Source organism: Amblyraja radiata, chromosome 9 (genome assembly GCF_010909765.2).
Source record: "Amblyraja radiata isolate CabotCenter1 chromosome 9, sAmbRad1.1.pri, whole genome shotgun sequence".
Classification (NCBI taxonomy): domain Eukaryota; kingdom Metazoa; phylum Chordata; class Chondrichthyes; order Rajiformes; family Rajidae; genus Amblyraja; species Amblyraja radiata.
The window spans coordinates 13,415,276-13,434,669 of record NC_045964.1 but is presented as its reverse complement, the minus strand read 5'-3'; the positions used below and the strand labels follow the sequence as shown (position 1 = coordinate 13,434,669).

The 19,394-nt window shown below is 44.5% G+C and overlaps 1 protein-coding gene across 1 annotated transcript in view; it reads right to left on the bottom strand.

The window, feature by feature from the left end:
* Nucleotides 1-16,245: 16,245 nt before the first annotated feature.
* Nucleotides 16,246-19,394, bottom strand: part of vps39 (VPS39 subunit of HOPS complex) — an 86,050-nt gene continuing 82,901 nt past the window's right edge. The window contains exon 25 of the mRNA XM_033026708.1: nucleotides 16,246-17,437. Coding sequence (XP_032882599.1) covers nucleotides 17,356-17,437 — 82 coding nt within the window. The 3' untranslated portion in view covers nucleotides 16,246-17,355. The remainder of the gene's footprint in view (nucleotides 17,438-19,394) is intronic.

Sequence of the window (19,394 nt, the reverse complement as noted above, 5' to 3'; positions counted from 1 at the left end):
TTCTTGGGGGAATAACTGTAAACTCATCTATCTGCATGATTCTTCTCCTGAGTCTATGAAGGATCCGTCAAGGAGCAGTTTGCTGGGATCTTCCAGGACCACCCTCCGGCAGCCTCCCCGTTCAAGGGAGGAGGATTTTCCAGATCTCACCAAGGTTCCCTCATATTATCTAGACCTAAAGGAGGTGTTCAACAAGGCCAAGGCCACATCTCTTCCGCCGCATAGACCGTACGACTGCTGCATCGACCCTCTGCCAGGTACAGCGCCTCCTAAGGGCCATCTCTACTCCTTGTCTTCACCTGAGCGGCTCGCCATGGAAAAGTACATTGACGATGCCCTTGCTGCTGGGATCATCAGACCTTCTTCTTCACCTGCAGGAGCTGGATTCTTCTTTGTGGATAAGAAGGATGGAACACTTCGGCCCTGCATTGACTACAGAGGACTCAATGACATTACTGTTAAGAGCAGATACCCTCTTCCTCTTATCTCCTCTGCATTTGAACTGTTAAAAGACGGTGCAGTATTCACTAAGTTAGATCTTAGAAATGCGTATCATCTGGTGAGGATAAGGGACGGGGATGAATGGAAAACTGCGTTTAACACACCCAGTGGTCATTATGAATATCTGGTCATGCCGTTTGGTCTTACTAATGCTCCAGCAGTTTTTCAAGGCATGGTTAATGATGTATTACGGGACATGCTGAACCGATTTGTGTTTGTGTACCTTGATGACATTTTGATTTTTTCTCCAGACGAGACTTCCCATGTGCAGCATGTACACCAGGTGCTAGAACGTTTGCTCCTGAATGATCTGTTTGTGAAAGCTGAGAAATGTGAATTTCATGTTAACACTGTTCAATTCCTTGGTTTTGTTGTATCACCTGCTGGTATACAGATGGACCCGAGCAAGGTCAGTGCTGTGGCCACCTGGCCTACACCCTCCAGTCGTAAGCGACTTCAGGGGTTCCTTGGGTTTGCTAATTTTTATAGGAAGTTTATCCGGAACTTTAGTGTCACTGCTGCACCACTCCATGCTCTTACCTCACCCCACGTGCCTTTCTCTTGGTCCTCTCAAGCAGAAACTGCATTTATGAGACTCAAGAGGAGCTTCTCCTCAGCTCCCATCCTGGTTCACCCTGACCCGTCACTCCAGTTCGTGGTTGAGGTGGACGCCTCGGGTGTGGGCATCGGGGCCGTACTCTCACAGAAATCCCCCACAGATGGTCGATTACATCCCTGCGCTTTCCTCTCAAAGAAGCTTTCTCCTGCTGAGAGAAATTACGATGTGGGTAACCGTGAACTGTTAGCGGTTAAAACAGCCTTGGAGGAATGGAGACATTGGTTGGAGGGTACCAAGCAGCCGTTTCTAGTTTGGACAGACCACAAAAACCTGGAATACATCAAGTCAGCCAAATGCCTCAACTCGCGCCAAGCAAGGTGGCTCTCTTCTTTAATCGATTTGATTTTGTACTGTCTTACCGCCCTGGTGCCAAGAATGGCAAACCTGATGCTCTCTCCAGACAGTTTGATCCTGACCCATCCCCGAAGGTTTCAACTCCCATTCTGCCTGCTTCCTGTTTTGTTGGGGCGGTTACTTGGGAGATTGAGAAGAGAGTTTCCGAGGCAACTGCTGGTGTTCAGTCTCCGCTAGGGTGTCCTTCTAATCGTCTGTTTGTTCCCGAGTCTCTTCGTTCACAGGTGATTCACTGGGCTCATACGTCTCGGATCTCCTGTCATCCCGGTGTCCGCCGAACCCTGTTTGTGGCCAAACAGCGGTTTTGGTGGCCTTCCATGGAGAGGGGGATTAAGGAGTACGTCGCCGCCTGCAGTATTTGTGCTCAGAACAAGACCTCCCGTCGGGCCGCCTTTGGCCTCCTGAATCCGCTGCCTGTCCCCTCACGCCCCTGGTCAGACATCTCCATGGACTTTGTCACGGGCTTGCCCTCTTCTGAAGGTAACACCTCAGTCATGACTGTAGTGGACAGATTTTCTAAGATGGTCCATTTCATTGCGTTGCACAAGCTTCCCTCCGCCAAGAAGACGGCAGAGGTCATGCTGTCTCATGTTTTTCGCATTCATGGATTTCCCAGAGACATTGTGTCTGACCAGGGGCCTCAGTTCGTGTCCAGGTTTTGGAAGGAGTTTTGTTCTCTGTTGGACGCCACGGTCAGCCTTACATCTGGTTATCACCCGGAATCCAATGGACAGACTGAACGCCTTAACCAGGAATTGGAGACAGGACTGCGGTGCTTGGTGGCACAGAACCCTTCAACTTGGAGCAAACACCTTATTTGGGTGGAGTATGCACACAACACACTTCCTTGCTCATCCTCTGGTCTCTCCATTCCAGTGTGCCTATGGTTATCAACCGCCATTGTTCCCTGCTGTGGAGAAGGAGTCCAGTGTGCCCTCCGCTCAGGCTCTCGTCCGTCGCTGTCGCAAGGTTTGGAATGGGGCTCGTCAGATGCTGTTGCGCAGTTCTGCGCGTTATAAGAGGATGGCTGACCGTGGAAGAACGCCGGCTCCAGTATACTCGCCTGGTCAAAGGGTGTGGCTCTCCACTCGAGACTAACCGCTGAGGGTGGAATCCCGGAAGCTGGCTCCTCGTTTTGTTGGTCCTTTCCCCATATCGAAGGTCATCAATCCTGTGGCGGTTCGTCTCAAACTCCCCCGTGCCATGAGGGTCCACCCTACTTTCCATGTCTCCCGTCTGAAGCCATTTAAGGAGAGTCCTCTGGTCCCTGCCTCCACACCCCCTCCGCCCCCCCGGTTCCTTGATGGGGGTCCAGTGTTTACGGTCAGCCGGTTGCTGGGGATGCGCCGGCGTGGTCGTGGTTGTCAGTATCTTGTGGATTGGGAGGGGTATGGACCTGAGGAGCGGTCTTGGGTGCCAGCTCGCAACATATGCGACCCGGAACTTATCAGGGACTATCGGCGCCAACATCCTGAAGATCCTGGGCCGTCAGGAGCCGGCCGTGGAGGGGGGGGTACTGTCAGGTCTCGCGTTTGATCTAGTTTCTGTTTCTTATTGGTTTTTAGTATTAGAGTTTGCATTCTTGTTTTATTTTGGTGTCTCACATCTCCTCTTGTTTCAGGTCCCATTTCCTGTCAGGTCGTTTACCCTCATGTGATTGTTGGCCACGCCCTGATGTGTTTCACCTGTGTCTCGTTATCCCCTGCTAGTCTGTTGGCCACGCCCTGATGTGTTTCACCTGTGTCTCGTTATCCCCTGCTAGTCTGTATTTAAGCCTTTTGTGTTTTAGTTCCCATTGCCAGTTCGTGGTGTATGCTACCTGGTATCACCTCGTTCCAGCTCTCGAAATCTTGTGACCTTGTGATCTCGACCTTTGCCTGTATTTTCGACCACTGGTTCTTGACTGCTCCTATATGGTACTGTTGCCTCTGTTTTGCCTACCTGTGTACTGACTTGGACCGATTAAACGCCGAAGACTGATCTGCCCTGTGTCTGAGCCTGCATTTGTGTCCTCCTCCTCGTTCAGTTCTGACACCATTGACTAAAGATTTTTAGGAAAATCAATATATTTGTGATTTGTAGGTATAGGTTTTGAGGGAACAGTGTGCTCAATTTTTTGTTACCTGTGCGTAAGGATAGTGCACAAGCTGAAAATACCTGTTCCTTTGGGTTAGGTGGAACTTGGAGGAAATTCTTAGTTTGATTTTCCCGTCTCCCAATCAAGTTCACTGAGGTTGTGGCATTTTGTTTTGCTGGGATAAAGTTGTTCCAAACAAGGTTCTGTGGAAGATTCTGTAAAAGATTGTGAGTACATCAGAACCTTGGTGGCTACAGTTTGAGTATTAATTTGTATGTTTCATCAGTATGAAACAGTATGCTTCATCAGTTTGTATGTTTCATGCTTCATGCAGCAAGCAAGAATTTCATTGTCCTATCTGGGCCACATGACAATAAAACTCTCGACTCTTGACTTCATTATGGAGTAGCACAAGAGTAAGGCAGAATATTCCATAAGGTGTGGGACAGGGGTGGCGCAGTGGTAGAGTTGCTGCTTTACAGCGCCAGAGACCCGAAATAGAAGCAAGAGTAGGCTGCAGTGTTTCAATCTTGTCTCAGCATTAGATGACATCAAGGCTAATTTGATTTTGAGGACTGAACCTCACCATCCTGCCTTTTTTCTATAACCCTTTACTCTCTTCCCAACCAAAAATCTATCCATCTATGTCTTCACACTATTCTGTGTTGTAACCTCCACAGTACTTTGGGATAAAGAATTTCAAAGTCCACTGAAAGAAAAACATTCCTCGTCATGCTCATCTTTTTTGAGGCTCTTCTGGGAGGGTAAACATTTCCTTTGTCAAGCCCCTTCAACCTGTGTGATTCATTCAAATCATCTCTCATTCATCTAAACTCCAATCTTTCATTCCATTTATCACAGAAATCAACTTGGTGAAACCCTGTTTCGAGTGCTTCCAATGTGTACAATGTGGAAGCAAATCTACAGGTTGTCCCCTGATATTTACTTGAGTTTGAAGGTAGACAAAAATGCTGCAGAAACTCAGCGGATGCGGCAGCATCTATGGAGTGAAGGAAATAGGCAACGTTTTGGGTCGAGACCCTTCTTCAGAAGAAGGGTTTTGGCCCGAAACGTTGCCTATTTCCCTCGCTCCATAGTTGCTGCCGCACCCGCTGAGTTTCTCCAGCATTTTTGTCTACCTTCGATTTTCCAGCATCTGCAGTTCCTTCTTGAACATCTACTTGAGTTTCTTCTCTCTTTCCTTTTTACTCATCATAGCAGGTTGTGAGCCATTTTTATCAACGATGTTATCTTTAACTTTCTAGGCCATGCATGCTTGATCTTTTTCCTAGAATATGGAATATGAATTCAAAATAATTCCTTAAATGTCTCCCACTGCTTATTTACCATCTTCCCTTTTAATCTCTGTTATCTTGGATTTGAAAAATAACATTTCTCTTCATTCTTTTGCATTGTTCTCGGGATAGAAATTTAAGAATGAGAATATTAACAGTCTTGTGTTCTCTTCTTTCTGGGAAGTTCTGTAGTGGAAAGATATCTGAACTATTATTTTCTAGTTCAGGTTTTGAAACTGGAGCATCATTCAACTTTATTTACTATCCAAAACTCCACGCTAAGTGGTTGGATCAGATTATAATCAGTTACAATTGGTGCTGGATACATTTAAATCATAACTACAGTCAGTTAAATGAGCATTATAACTTCAGATCTTTGCCTGTTTTGTATCTTGAATATTTAATTTATTCTGAGAACCGTATAAAAGATTTAATGTTAATTGTGAATGTTAATTACTGCTGTGTTTTTGTGCATCCATTTTTCATGTTCTATTAATTAATTTGTTTGAACTCATAATACATCTATTTGAACTTATCTTTCGCAGAAGTTTATAATACAATTGCCATCTTTCCGCAGGAGAATTTTGAATATTTTCCTAATTGGTTCTTTGCTAATGTTGCATTTTGTGTTTCAAGGTACTGGGCAAGCCTGAAACTGCTGTGGACTTAAATAAATCCAAGTATTAGCTTATTACATGATGTTGTTAGGTATTTTTTTTAACACCTATTTATAATTTAATAAAATTTCTTACAGAAGATGTTGATGGTCTAGTCAGGTGAGCAGGAAAGTGGAAAATAAAATTTAAACCAGAGACATGGGACACATTGCCCTTGGGGAGATGCAACAAGGCAAGGGAATGCACTGCAAATAGGAGATGATGGGAATTGTGAAGGAGAAGGGGGAACTTGGGGTGAATATCCATAGGTCCTTCGAGAAAGGATGGATAGATTAGAAGGCTGAACGACATATGGAATGCTTTTGTTTATTAGCAGATGCAAAGAATACGCAGGAAACAAGATTACGCTGGAATTGTGCACAATGCTTGTTTAGCTACAGCTTGCCTATTGTGAATCATTCTGGTCATTGCATCATAGGCAGGGCATAATTTTACCGAGAGGGTTCAGATCTCATATGAAATGAACTGTAAAATTAGAAGTTCTGAGGACATGTTGCAGCCTGAGGTTGTTTTATTTTGGAACCGATGAGCCAAATGGCCTCATAATCTCATGAATATTCTGTGATCTGGTCAATATAAAGACAAAACGCACATTCTCTATTTAAAACAAATCTGCCTTCACCCACCATTTTGCATTTGATTTTAATCAGGGTCTGGCATCCAATATTTACATAACCACAGAATTATCCACAGAGATCTGAAATCTGAAAATATTGTGTTGCAAGAAGATAATGGCAAGGTAAGGGAAATGTAAAAGTACTTAAAAAAAAAAGTTTGAACTCTTTCCTCTGTGGTTTTCCTACCACAATTTAAGAAAAATTGGCATCTTTTATTTATTGTATTGCCAAATACCATCTATTTCTTCCTTTAAAATCAGCATTCCCTTCCCAATAATCCCAACAATGCATTTTTGTCCCTTTATTCTTGTAACTACGGCACCATCTTCAGTCTTTGCTTCTCTGCAAGATGCTTGAATGTACTATCAAATCTGAGCCTACTTCTCAAACCTCATCAATATTTCCATCATATTTAAACCTCAGCTTACACAATGTTGAATGAAAGTCAGAGTGGCACGTTTTCCATTCCAGACAAGGTACTAGACCATTCTTCTATAGCACCTCTTTTGTACAATTTAGTTGAGCTGTCTTTGCTCTGTTCCATTCTTGCTTGTCTAATCGTATCCAGGGATTCACTGGCTGTGATTTATTCTCACATGCCTGATGTTAGTTATCAACGTTCCAGAAATACATGAAGCTTGGCTCCCTTCCTGGTTCACTTCATGACTGAGTACCTGTTGGTGTGGGCTGAGTTGCAGCCTCTGTTGCTTTCATTGAAGCCTACCATTGCACTTGTCAGTGAAGAGCAGACAATACTCTTCCAGACTTTATACACTACTAGTAACCTTGGATGTAAGAAATAATCCTTAGCAACTATGTAATTCATTTATGTTCAAACATTTATCAAGAACTGCTGAGTTATTTGTGTTCCTGTGAACTAACAGTGTACTATATCACTAAAACTATGTGTTTCAATTTAACGGATCTTTTACATATATTTCAATTATTTATTTCTTATTTTCAATATTTTTATTTTTATGGGACTAATTTCACGAAAGGCTCTTCGGGTACACAAGATTGCTGTGGCAGTAGTACTGGCTTCATTCACCAAATTGCAGTCCTATCAATGCTTCATCAATCTGAGTTTTAATTTCTTATATAATTGAATGGCAGCATAGACTTGATGGGCCGAATGGCCTAATTCTACTCCTACCATTTAAGATCTTATGATCGTATAGTGAGATGATGGTGGAAGGACATCACAGTAGTTACATTTTATTGGTAAAAGGCACGACAGCATAGTCGACCCACATAACAACATTTAATATTTATTGAAATTGTTCATTCACATGCACATACACACACACACACACACACACACACACACATGCACATACACACAAACACATACACGCACTCACTCCTTTAGGTTCACTTCCCACACCCCACTTCCAACCACCAGTCCACGAGACAGTCTCCAGCTCCAAGGACATTCAGTTCAAACGATAATTAGGATTAGTAATCAGTGACATCTAGATTCTGTTGATTATTAACTTTTAAAAACTACAGGCATTTAATGGCCTTATGCTGAACTGTAACGTCCAAGTTCAGGAACAACTTTTTTCCTACTGCCATTAAACACAACAACCTCAAATAAGCTCTGAACTACATAGACTATTATTTAGAAGATTAATACGGAGAGTCGGTTTGTCGAGCACTCTCTCCAGCTTCTACAGGTGCACAGTAGAGAGCATGCTGACCAGTTGCATCGTGGTTTGGTTCGGCAACTTGAGCGCCCTGGTGCAGAAAAGACTACAAAAAGTAGTAAACACTGCCCAGTCTATCATTGGCTCTGACCTCCCTTCCATCGAGGGGTTCTATCGCAATCGCTGCCTCAAAAAGGGTGGCGGTATCATCAAGGACTCACACCATCCTGGCCACACACTCATCTCCCTGCGACCTTCAGGTAGAAGGTACAGGAGCCTGAAGACTGCAACAACCAGGTTCAGGAATAGCTACTTCCCCACAGCCATCAAGCTATTAAACTCGGCTCGGACAAAACATTAATAACCCATTATCTGTTTATTTGCACTTTATCAGTTTATTTATTCATGTGTGCATATATTTATATAATGGTATATGGTCACACTGATCTGTTTTGTAGTCATTGCCTACTATGTTCTATTTCCTATTTCCTTCGCTCCATAGATATTGCTGCACTCGCTGAGTTTCTCCAGCATTTGTGTGTACCTACTATGTTCTGTTGTGCTGAAGCAAAGCAAGAATTTAATTGTCCTATCAGGGACATATGATAATAAACTCTCTTGAATTTTGAATCTTATGGAATAGAAACACACACTGAACTTGTTTTTCTCTCTTGTTTATTATATTGTTTACAGTGTACTATGTTTACATATTCTGTGGTGCTGCTGCAAGTAAGAATTTCATTGTTCTAGTGGACATATGACAATAAAACATCCTTGACTTGACACTGAGCTGGCCTTGTTCCCTTGTTTTGCCCAAAGCAGGAATTAAGGATTCTAGATTGATGTTAATTGCAAAGCGGACCCTGTCTGGCTGCAATTTTAAAATTTGGTGCAAAAATGCTCCAAAATAAGGCTCAGAATGCACCAGAGAGCATCTAAAACCTCAGAGCTTCCAGGGCCCTTAAGTGGGCCCTGGACCCCGGCCGCAAGGTTCTTTGAGCTTCACGCTTGTGATATGTGCTGTGTGCACTTATTTCACATAAATTTTTTGTAATCCTGCCATGCCACCCCCCTTTTTGAAAAGCTTTGTACGAGCTTGGTGTATAATATTTTTGACACTGTCACAGGCCTTTCTTACATATGCCATCACAATGCAATAGTCTCTAAACAAGCCTTCAGTAATTTTCCTTGCCCTCCATTTCAGAATAATAGTGTTTTAAGCCGATAACTCAACACTAGCACTGGCAATAAATAAAAAGCGCAGCTTTCCAGCCCTTATCACATTGGCCATGCTCGGCTGCATATCGATGTCAATCTGGTGGACTCTTCCATCTGCCTCTCGTCGTGGGGGTGGGCGATTGGGAGGGGCCTCACAAGTGGAATAGCCTAGGGCCTCTCTTCATCTAAATCTGGCCCTGGCTCAGATGGTCAGTACGTAGAAGCATTTCAGGGCTGAGAGAAGAAAGGCATTTGGTTTATTATTCTCACGTGTACTGCAATACAGTGGCAAATTTTGTTTAGTGTGCCAATCAGTCAAATCACGCCATCATGGATCCATGGGCAGAGAATACATGACCCAAGATCACATTGCGACTGGCAAAGACAGAGAACGTGAGTGAGCTCAAGCTGTAGAATTCCATGTTGGGATCGGAAGGCTGCAAACTGCACAGTGAAGAGGTGCAGTAGCTCAACTTTGAGTTGGACCTCGTTCTAACAGTGCAAGAGGCCACAGACAGTTGAGCCAGAGTGGGAGTGGGATGGATAATTCAAGGGGGGGGAGGGGGATACAGGACAGGATGAGTCCATGCACTGATTTTAGATGGTCCGGGGAGCAATAACCCAACCTGCAACGTTCAGCAAATCACATTCTGAACACCATATGTTGCCAACTTTCTCACTCCCAAATAATGGACAAAAGGTGGTGTGCCGCCGCGGTGTGGGAATGGTGCAGGCCCGGGATGAAGTGAACCGTGTTAGCCTTTCCGTGGGAGGAAGCGACGAGTGAGGAATCTTGCAGAAGGCGAGATGGACATCGAACGGCCAACAGATCTGATGAGCCGGTTGATAAAATCTCAGAGCTGCTACCTGCTGTGACAATTCACCGTGTGCTCGCTCCTGTGGGGGCTGGCACTCGGGAGATTTAAGGGGCGTCGGTGTTCAGGGAATTGGTGAGCGCTCCGACCGGTGGCGGGAGGTTGAGAGATGCCATAGAGATTTCATAATTAAAACGTGGAAATTAAAAACACTCCCAGAGGCAGAAGGGGAGAGAGAGGGAGAAAAACTAACCCGGAGAATGAAAACCCACAAGCACCTGGTGGTCCAACACTGAACACTCTGGTGATGGTAGGTTAGGTGTATATTAAATGCATTTTCGACACGATATTTTCGATTTGCGATGGGTTTGTCGGAACGTAACCCCATCATAAGTTGAGGAGAACCTGGTAGTAGCAGTCAAATACGGGACAAGGGCGGTCCCGTATGGGACAAACCAATTTAGCCCAATATACGGGATGTCCCGGCTAATACGGGGCAGTTGGCAACCCTATATGCAGGAGATCAGACTGGAAGTGAAGGAAGTGATTCTCTGCTTCACCTGGAAGGACTCCTTGGGTCTCTGTATGAGGTGGGGGGAAATAAGTAAAAGGACAGATGTTCAATCGCCACTTTAAATTTTCACTTTCTATCCTGAATTAACTCAATGATGGAGTTTCCAAGGCCCTCCAGGGGACGGAATTCCCACACACCAGTCATATCCTCCAAGAGAGACACAGAGTGCTAGAGTAACTCAGGCGGTCAGGCAGCATCTCTGAAGAACATGGATAAACATTTCAGGTCGAGAGAATCCCGTCCCCACTTCTCACAGAAAAATCCCACCACCAGTCATATCTTCTCATCCCCAGGCCTTACCATTTTCCAGAGAGAAACTACACTTCCTCCCACCCTGCCTCTTGCAAAGGCAGCATCCCCTTCTCTCCATTTCTCCATCTCTGCCACATCTGCTCCCAAGAAGAGGTTTTCCATTTTAGGACATGAAATATCCTCTTCCTTTAATAACCGCGGATTCCAGAGATCCTTCACCTGCATCTCCTCAGTGTCCCATAGTTCTGTCCCCTGTCCGTCCCCCCCAGTCAGAACAAGGATAGAGTTCCCTCAGTCCTCACCTTTCACCCCACCAGCCTCTGCATCCAACACATCATTCTCTAACATATCCACCACCTTCAACATGATCTCACCACCTCACATCTTCCCATCCCCACTCCTTTCCACTTTCCTGAGAGACTGCTCCCTCCGCAACTCCTTGGTTCACTCATCCCATCCAAACCACCCCCTTCCTGGGTGCTTTTCCCTGCATCCACAGGAGACGTAACACCTGTCACTATACTTCTTCCCTCACATCTATCCAGTGATCCCAGCAGTCCTTGCAAGTGAGGCAGAGGTTGACATGCACCTCCTCGAACAACATCACCTGCATTCTGTGCTTCTGCTATTTTCACTTGGATGGTGAACCTTTGGAAACCTCTACCCTGTAGGCTTTTAGAAGTTAAGTCATTTTGAGACCAGGGATAGATTTCTGGACTATTATCAGCTGACAACCTAGCCAGCTTGTCTCCCACTATTTTATTTTACTCTTACCTGATTCCATTCTTACCTTTTAAAATATTGTCAGTAGAGGAATGGCCTGATCTTCACCTCTCAGGGAAGTGAAGTAGTAAATGGGGAAGGAGAGTGCAGGAGGGGTGGTGGTAAACACTTCTTTACTACTGTGAAGGATTGATGCATGCAATCAATATTCCTGCACGAATTGTGAGCAAGAACTTTTGGGGAATTCTAATTGTTATTCTTTTCTTAGTGCCTTTTCAAAACACCATGGCCCTCCAGGGCCACTCAATGCAACGTGTAAATGATGGATATAGAAACATAGAAAAATAGGTGCAGGAGTAGGCCATTCGGCCCATCAAGCCTGCACCGCCATTCAATATGATCATGGCTGATCATCCAACTCAGTATCCAGTACCTGCCTTCTCTCCATAACTCCGATCCCTTTAGCCACAAGGGCTACATCTAACTCCCTCTTAAATATAGCCAATGAACTGGCCTCGACTACCTTCTGTGGCAGAGAGTTCCAGAGATTTACCACTCTCTGTGTGAAAAATGTTTTTCTCATCTCGGTCCTAAAGGATTTCCCCTTTATCCTTAAACTGTGACCCCTTATCCTGGACTTCCCCAACATCGGGACCAATCTTCCTGCATCTAGCCTGTCCAACCCCTTAAGAATTTTGTAAGTTTCTATAAGACCCCCCCTCAATCTTCTAAATTCTAGCGAGTACAAGCCGAGTCTATCCAGTCTTTGTTCATATGAAAGTCCTGACATCCCAGGAATCAGTCTGGTGAACCTTCTCTGTACTCCCTCTATGGCAAGAATGTCTTTCCTCAGATTTGGAGATATCACCAGGATTGAGACAATAATGTTCCAATTTAGCCATGTATTCCAAGATGTGCAGATCTAAAGGCAATTTGATGAGAATGTGTTGACACATGTTGGTGCAATGGGAAGATTTGCTGCCTTACAGCGCCAGAAACTCGGGATCAATCCTAACTATGGGTGCTGTCTGTAAATTCTTCATGTGGATTTTCTCTGGTTTCCTCCCACATTCCAACGACATACAAGTTTGCAGGTTAATTGGCTTTGGTAAGTTGGGAAAGGGGTGGTTTGGATGGGATGAGTGAACCAAGGAGTTGCGGAGGGAGCAGTCTCTAAGGAAAGTGGAAAGGAGTGGGGATGGGAGGCAGCTCGAATGTCGGCGAAACATCACTCCCTGACGAGCTCAATGCGTTTTACACACGCTTTGATAGGGAGAACACTGATGTGCCTTCTCGTGCCCTCATTCGCTGTGATGGTATTTCAGTCATAGTCACAGAGGCCGACGTCAGAAAATCCTTCAAAGGGGTGAACCCTCGAAAAGCACCTGGACCTGATGGTATACCCGATCGTGTTCTAAAAACCTGTGCCGACCAACTGGCTGGAGTTTTTACGGACATTTTCAACCTTTCACTTCCGAGGTCTGAGGTTCCCACCTGCTTTAAAAGGGCATCAATAATACCGGTGCCCAAGAAGAGCAAGGTGATGTGCCTCAATGACTATCGACCAGTGGCACTAACGTCTGTGGTGATGAAGTGCTTTGAAAGGTTGATCATGGCTCAAATCAACTCCTACCTCGACAAAAACTTGGACCCTCTGCTGTGCGCTTTCCGCCACAATAGATCAACAGTGGATGCGATCTCGCTGGCTCTCCACTCCGCTCTGGACCACTTGGACAACAAAAACTCATATGTCAGGCTGTTATTCATTGATTACAGCTCGGCATTTAATACAATCATCCCCTCCAAGCTGGTTACCAAACTCGCAGAACTGGGTCTCTGCGCATCCCTCTGCAATTGGATCCTCAACTTCCTCAGTCACAGACCACAGTTAGTTCGTATTGGTGGAAATGTGTCAGCCTCAATAACAATCGTCATGGGAGCACCTCAAGGCTGCGTGCTTAGCCCCCTGCTGTACTCACTCTATACTCATGACTGCGTAGCCGGTCATAGTGCGAACTCCATCAAGTTCGCTGACGATACCACTGTTGTGGGACGTATCACTGATGGGGACGAGTCAGAGTACAGAAGTGAGATCGACAGACTGACCAAATGGTGCCAGCACAACAACCTGGCCCTCAACACCAGCAAAACCAAGGAACTGATTGTGGACTTTGGAAGGGGGAGGATGGGGACCCACAGTCCCGTTTATATCAACGGGTCGATGGTGGAAAGGGTCAAGAGCTTCAAATTCCTGGGCGTGCACATCTCTGAAGATCTCTCCTGGTCTGAGAACACTGATGCAATCATAAAGAAAGCACATCAGCGCCTCTACTTCCTGAGAATATTACAGAGAGTTGGTATGTCAAAGAGAACTCTCTCTAACTTCTACAGGTGCACAGTGGAGAGCATGCTGACTGGTTGCATCGTGGCTTGGTTCGGAAACTTGAGCGCCCTGGAGCGGAAAATACTACAAAAAGTGGTAAACACTGCCCAGTCCATCATCGGCTCTGACCTCCCGTCCATCGAGGGGATCTATCACAGTCACTGCCTCAAAAAGGCTGGCAGAATCATCAAGGGCCCACACCATTCGGGCCATACACTCATCTCCCCACTACCTTCAGGTAGAAGGTACAGGAGCCTGAAGACTGCAACTACCAGGTTCAGGAACAGCTGCTTCCCCACAGCCATCAGGCTATTAAACTCGGCTCAGACAAAACTCTGAACATTAATTGCCATTAATCTGTTTATTTTCACTTTGTCAGTGTATATATATTTATGTAATGGTATATGGACACACTGATCTGTTCAGTATTCGTGCCTACTATGTTGTGGTGTGCTAAAGCAAAGCAAGAGTTTAATTGTCCTATCAGGGACACATGACAATAAAGCTCTCTTGAACTCTTGTAAAATTGTCCCTAGTGCATGTACGGGGTGATTGCTGGTCAGCGCGGACTCGGTGGGCCGAAGGGTCTGTTTCCACACTGTACCTCTAAAAAAAAAAGTCTAATTGATAAAGTCCTCATAAAATTAATGAATTATTCAGCGCAGGAGTTTCTTCAGATCATCGCGCCTGCTCTGGCTCTTTCCATTTACACCCAGATCACTGTTCTCACCCTGTGGTCTCGACGAATTAACTCTTCAAATATTTGTCCAAATTCCTTTCAAAAGTTTTTGGTACATCAACTTGCACCATCCCTAAAAAAGAGAGAATTCCCGAACAAAATAATTCTGTTTAAAAAAGACTGCATCTGAATTGCTAGTTGTACAATCTATTTTCAGTGCCATCCATGCAATTAAAAACCTGGTATAGTCCTGGAGGGAAACATGGCAACAACTATTTTCAGATCATTTCTGTTGCCTCACGACTATGATAAAGCACATTAAGCCTTGAGTCATCATTGGCTAACTACTCTCCATGTCAGGTGCATGCGAGATCATCTGATTTCCTGTGCAAAGGTCGTTTTGGGGTGCAGAAAGAGAGCCTGCACTGCGTTGTTCAGCAACAATCAACATTAGGCAACTCAGGGCAAGCTGATTTAGTTTTTTTAGTTTTCGAGATACAGCGCAGAAATAGGTCTTTCGACCCACCGAATCTGCACTGACCAACGATCCCCGCACACTAAAGGGGCTGTCCCATTGCGGCGACCTAATCTGCGAGTTTAGATGAGTTTGCCCTCGACTCAAACTAGCAGCATGGTCGACACGTGGTCCTAGGAAGTCCTATGAGGTCACTGGAACTCTCCTTCATGCTCGAGAGAAGTTCCCGAATCAGCATGTTGAAAATCTTTCAGCAAGTAAAATTTGGTCGGCATGGTTCTTTTTAACTCGTAGTGCAGTGGAGTCGCTATTTAGTTGCAGGCAGTCGCAGGCAGCCGTAGGCAATCTCCTTCGCTGACCGGGCATTTTGATTGGCTCATTGGAGTTTTCAGGACGTGTGGTCGATCCAGCTCGCGGTTTCAATGCTGACCATCGATCCAGCTCGAGGTTTTCCAGGTCGATCCAGCTCGAGTGGCCTCGAGCTTGAAGGTCGAAGACACTCTTCTTAACTCGCGGATTAGGTTGCCACAGTGGGACAGCCCCTTAACACTATCCTACACACACTAGGGACAATTTACATTTTATACCACTGGAACCTACAAATAACCTACAAGCCTGTATGTCTTTGGAGTGTGGGAGGATACCAAAGGCCTCGGAGAAAACCCACGCAGGTCACGGGGATAACGTAAAACTCTGTATAAACAGCACCTGTAGTCGGGATCGAGTCCTCTCACTTCAGGCCCAGGCTGAGACTTGCTTCACTTTCATCCATTGACCTCTCTCCCCAAGACTGTAAGGGCACCCACATAACCCACCCACTCACAGGCTTTGTTGCAGACTTACAATCCCAAGGTACAGACTGCTGATCTCTAGACACCCCCCCCCAATCTAAAATCTGACCTCTCAACCCTACCAAAAAAACCACCAACACAACCCACTGAAGTTCCAAGTGGAGGTCCTCATCTTTTTACTTTCCCTCTTCAACTCCCCTATATTACTTCCCTCGGCCCTACACTGATCCTGCATGTATTTCCTTTTCTCAACCGCACCCACCCACCTAAGGTCACCAACTTACAAGATTCAGAGTTCCCCTCCCATACCGCTTCTGATAATTCCCACCATCTCAGGACACTTCCCCCCCGCTATCCTCAATAAAGCATAAGCCAAACATGCCCCCCTAGCCAGCCAGCCAGCCAACTAACAAGATCCTTGCAGAAATTCATCCTCCACCACAACATTGACCTTTGGCCAGAGCATACCTAGCTGGAACAAATGCAATTTTACAGTCATTGCCTTTCCATTGTAATAAAAAACAAAAAAACAGCCAATTTGATTCAAGAAACGGTTTAAAATATAATTTTATGGTCACTACAAGAGCCAAAGGAACACTTCTGCACACTTTTTCTCTCCTCTCTTCAGAGGTATTGTGACTGAAACATGATTGCAATGATACAGTAATCTAACAACCAAGCACACAGCAATAGACAGTGAATAATGAATCACTGTGGGTGGGGAAGCTTTATAAACTAACCTGGTTGACACACCTACACTTTATCATCTTTGATGCAAGGTATCAGCTACAAGAATTCTGTTCAAAGTTAAAAAGACAGAGGAGAGAGGGAACCAAATCAACAGCAGCGTAACAACTCCTACCCCAACCCGAGACAGGTGGGAAATGGTTATGTACTGTTGTTTTATTAAGTAGGATGTTAAAGTGAAAAAATACAAAGTGGCAAGACATACAAGAAAGGTTCAGCATTTCAAAATTTGGGGTTTTAAGCATATTTACCCAACTTTTTAACATTTACAGATTCAAGATCTTAAATAGAAAGATCGTTCAATGTATTTTATAGCATTAGCACAAAATCTAAATATAGTCTTGCACCATAGTTAAGATTATTCTGTACAATGCATTGCTTAGGGAGCGTAGTAGTTTTTCATAGATGAAGGTAAACACTCAAATAAACAATAATTATGTGAAAATAAAAATCAGGAGTTACCAACGAAAAGTGCTATGAGTAAGGGCTTGGGGCATGATGTAAATGAGAACAATACTCAAAATGTCACCTGCCTTTGCCAAGCTAAAAATCAACAGCCCCTTTAACAAAGTACTTCAGCACAGTGCTTCCAGACCTGGGGATTTATCATCATGTAGTGCAACTGTCTTTATAAAGTGGCAGAAGTCAAATATACAACTTTACACAGGAAACAGTTTCCAGTTTTATACTAATCCCCCAATGTAAGCAGAAAGCTAACATGCCAGTAATAGTATATACAGATTTATTAATAAAATCATTAACATTAATAGTATATTATCACACACAGTGCGTGTTCGTTGCCCAGCAGTTGCTCATCCTTCAGTGAAAGGCAGGATACCTGCCCAAACCATCTTATCCAAATGTCCATCCTGACAGCAAATAGATTCCTGCATTTCAAATGAGCTGGCACGTTCACGTCTCTGTGGGACAAACATTTCGGTCTTTGCAGCAGAAATAATGGACGACAACACCATTGGGATAACGGGCAAACGCACTAGAGAAAGAGAAACAATGTCAAATAACCACTCTGAAGAGAAAACATTTAAAAAATCACAAATGGGAACAAGCTAATTACGCAAGATATTGAATTCTCTAAAGGGGGGCATGATATAAATTGAAAATCAAAGAGTGAAATATTTAATTGATCACGAGATGAGCCAGCCTAACCTGGTATTTTTATGTTGCTGTTTTATCCTCTTCACCGCATTATTTTCTTACCATTATTGCTCATGCTTCAGCACCAGGTATTCAGTGGGAAGGTGTAGAGCTGTTACAGTGCATTCAGAAAGTTTTCAGACCCCTTCACTTTTCCACATTTTGTTATGTTACAGCCTTACTATAAAATGGATTAAATTCCTTTTTTTTTAATCATCAATCTACACACAATGCCCCAGAATGAAGAAGCGAAAACAGTGGCCTAGAAATTTTTGCAAAGTAATTAAGAATCAGAATCAGACTTTATTCGCCAAATATGTTTTGCGATCCGCGTCGAGGTGTTCAGCTCCTATATCGGGGGGTTGTCAGCTTTACATAATATCACATTTACATAAGTATTCAGACCCTTTGCTATGACGCTCAAAATTGAGTTTGTTCATCCTGTTTCCATTGATTATCCTTGAGATGTTTCTACAACTTGATTGGAGTCCACCAGTGGTAAATTAAATTGATTGGACATGATGTGGAAAGGCACACACCTGTCTATATAAGGTCCCACAGTTGTCAGAGCAAAAACCAAGCCATGGGGACGAAGGAATTGTCTGTAGACCTCCGAGACAGGATTGTGTCCAGACACAGATCTGAGGAAGGGTATAAAACAATTTCTGCAGCATTGCAAGTCCCGAAGAGCACAGTGGCCTCCGTCATTCTTAAATGGAATAACTTTGGAACTACAAGGACTCTTCATAGAGCTGGCTGCCCGGCCAAACTGAGCAATCGGGGGAGAAGGGCCTTGGTCAGGGAGGTGACCAAGAACCGGATGATCACTCGGAAAGAACTCCAGAGTTCCCCTGTAGAGATGGGAGAACCTTCCAGAAGGACAACTATATCTGCAGCACTCCATCAATCAGGCCTTTATGGTCGAGTGGCCAGACGGAAGCCACTCCTCAGTAAAAAGCACATGCGCTTGGAGTTTGCCAAAAGGCATGAGAAACAAGATTCTCTGGTCTGATTAAACCAAGATTGAACTCTTTGACCTGAATGCCAAGCGACACGTTTGGAGGAAACCAGGCACCGCTTATCACCTGGCCAATACCATACCTACGGTGAAGCATGGTGGTGGCAGCATCATGCTGTGGGGATGTTTTTCAGTGGCAGGAACTGACAGGATCGAGGGAAAGATGAACGGAGCAAAGTACAGAGAGATCCTTGATGAAAACTTGCTCCAGAGCGTTCTAGACCTCAGACTGGGGCGTAGGTTCACCTTCCAACAGGACAACTACCCTAAGCACACAGCCAAGACAATGCAGGAGTGGCTTTGTGACAAGTCTGTGAATGTGCCTGAGTGGCCCAGCCAGAGCCCGGACTTGAACTCGATGGAACATCTCTGGAGGGACCTGAAAATATCTGTGCATCGACGCTCCCCATCCAACCTGACAGAGCTTGAGAGGATCTGCAGAGAAGAATTGGAGAAATTACCCAAATACAGGTGTACCAGGCTTGTAGCGTCATACCCAAGAAGACTTGAGGCTGTAATCGCTGCCAAAGATGCCTCAACAAAGTACTGAGTAAAGGGTCTGAATACTTATGTAAATGTGATATTTCAGTTAATTCTCTTTAATTACATTGCAAACATTTCTAAACACCTGTTTTCGCCTTTGTGTGTAGATTGATGATAAAAAAAACAATTGAATCCATTATAGAATAAGGCTGTAACGTAACAAAATGTGGAAAAAGTGAAGGGGTCTGAATACTTTCTGAATGCACTGTATATCTGCATCAATAGTGTCTCGTCA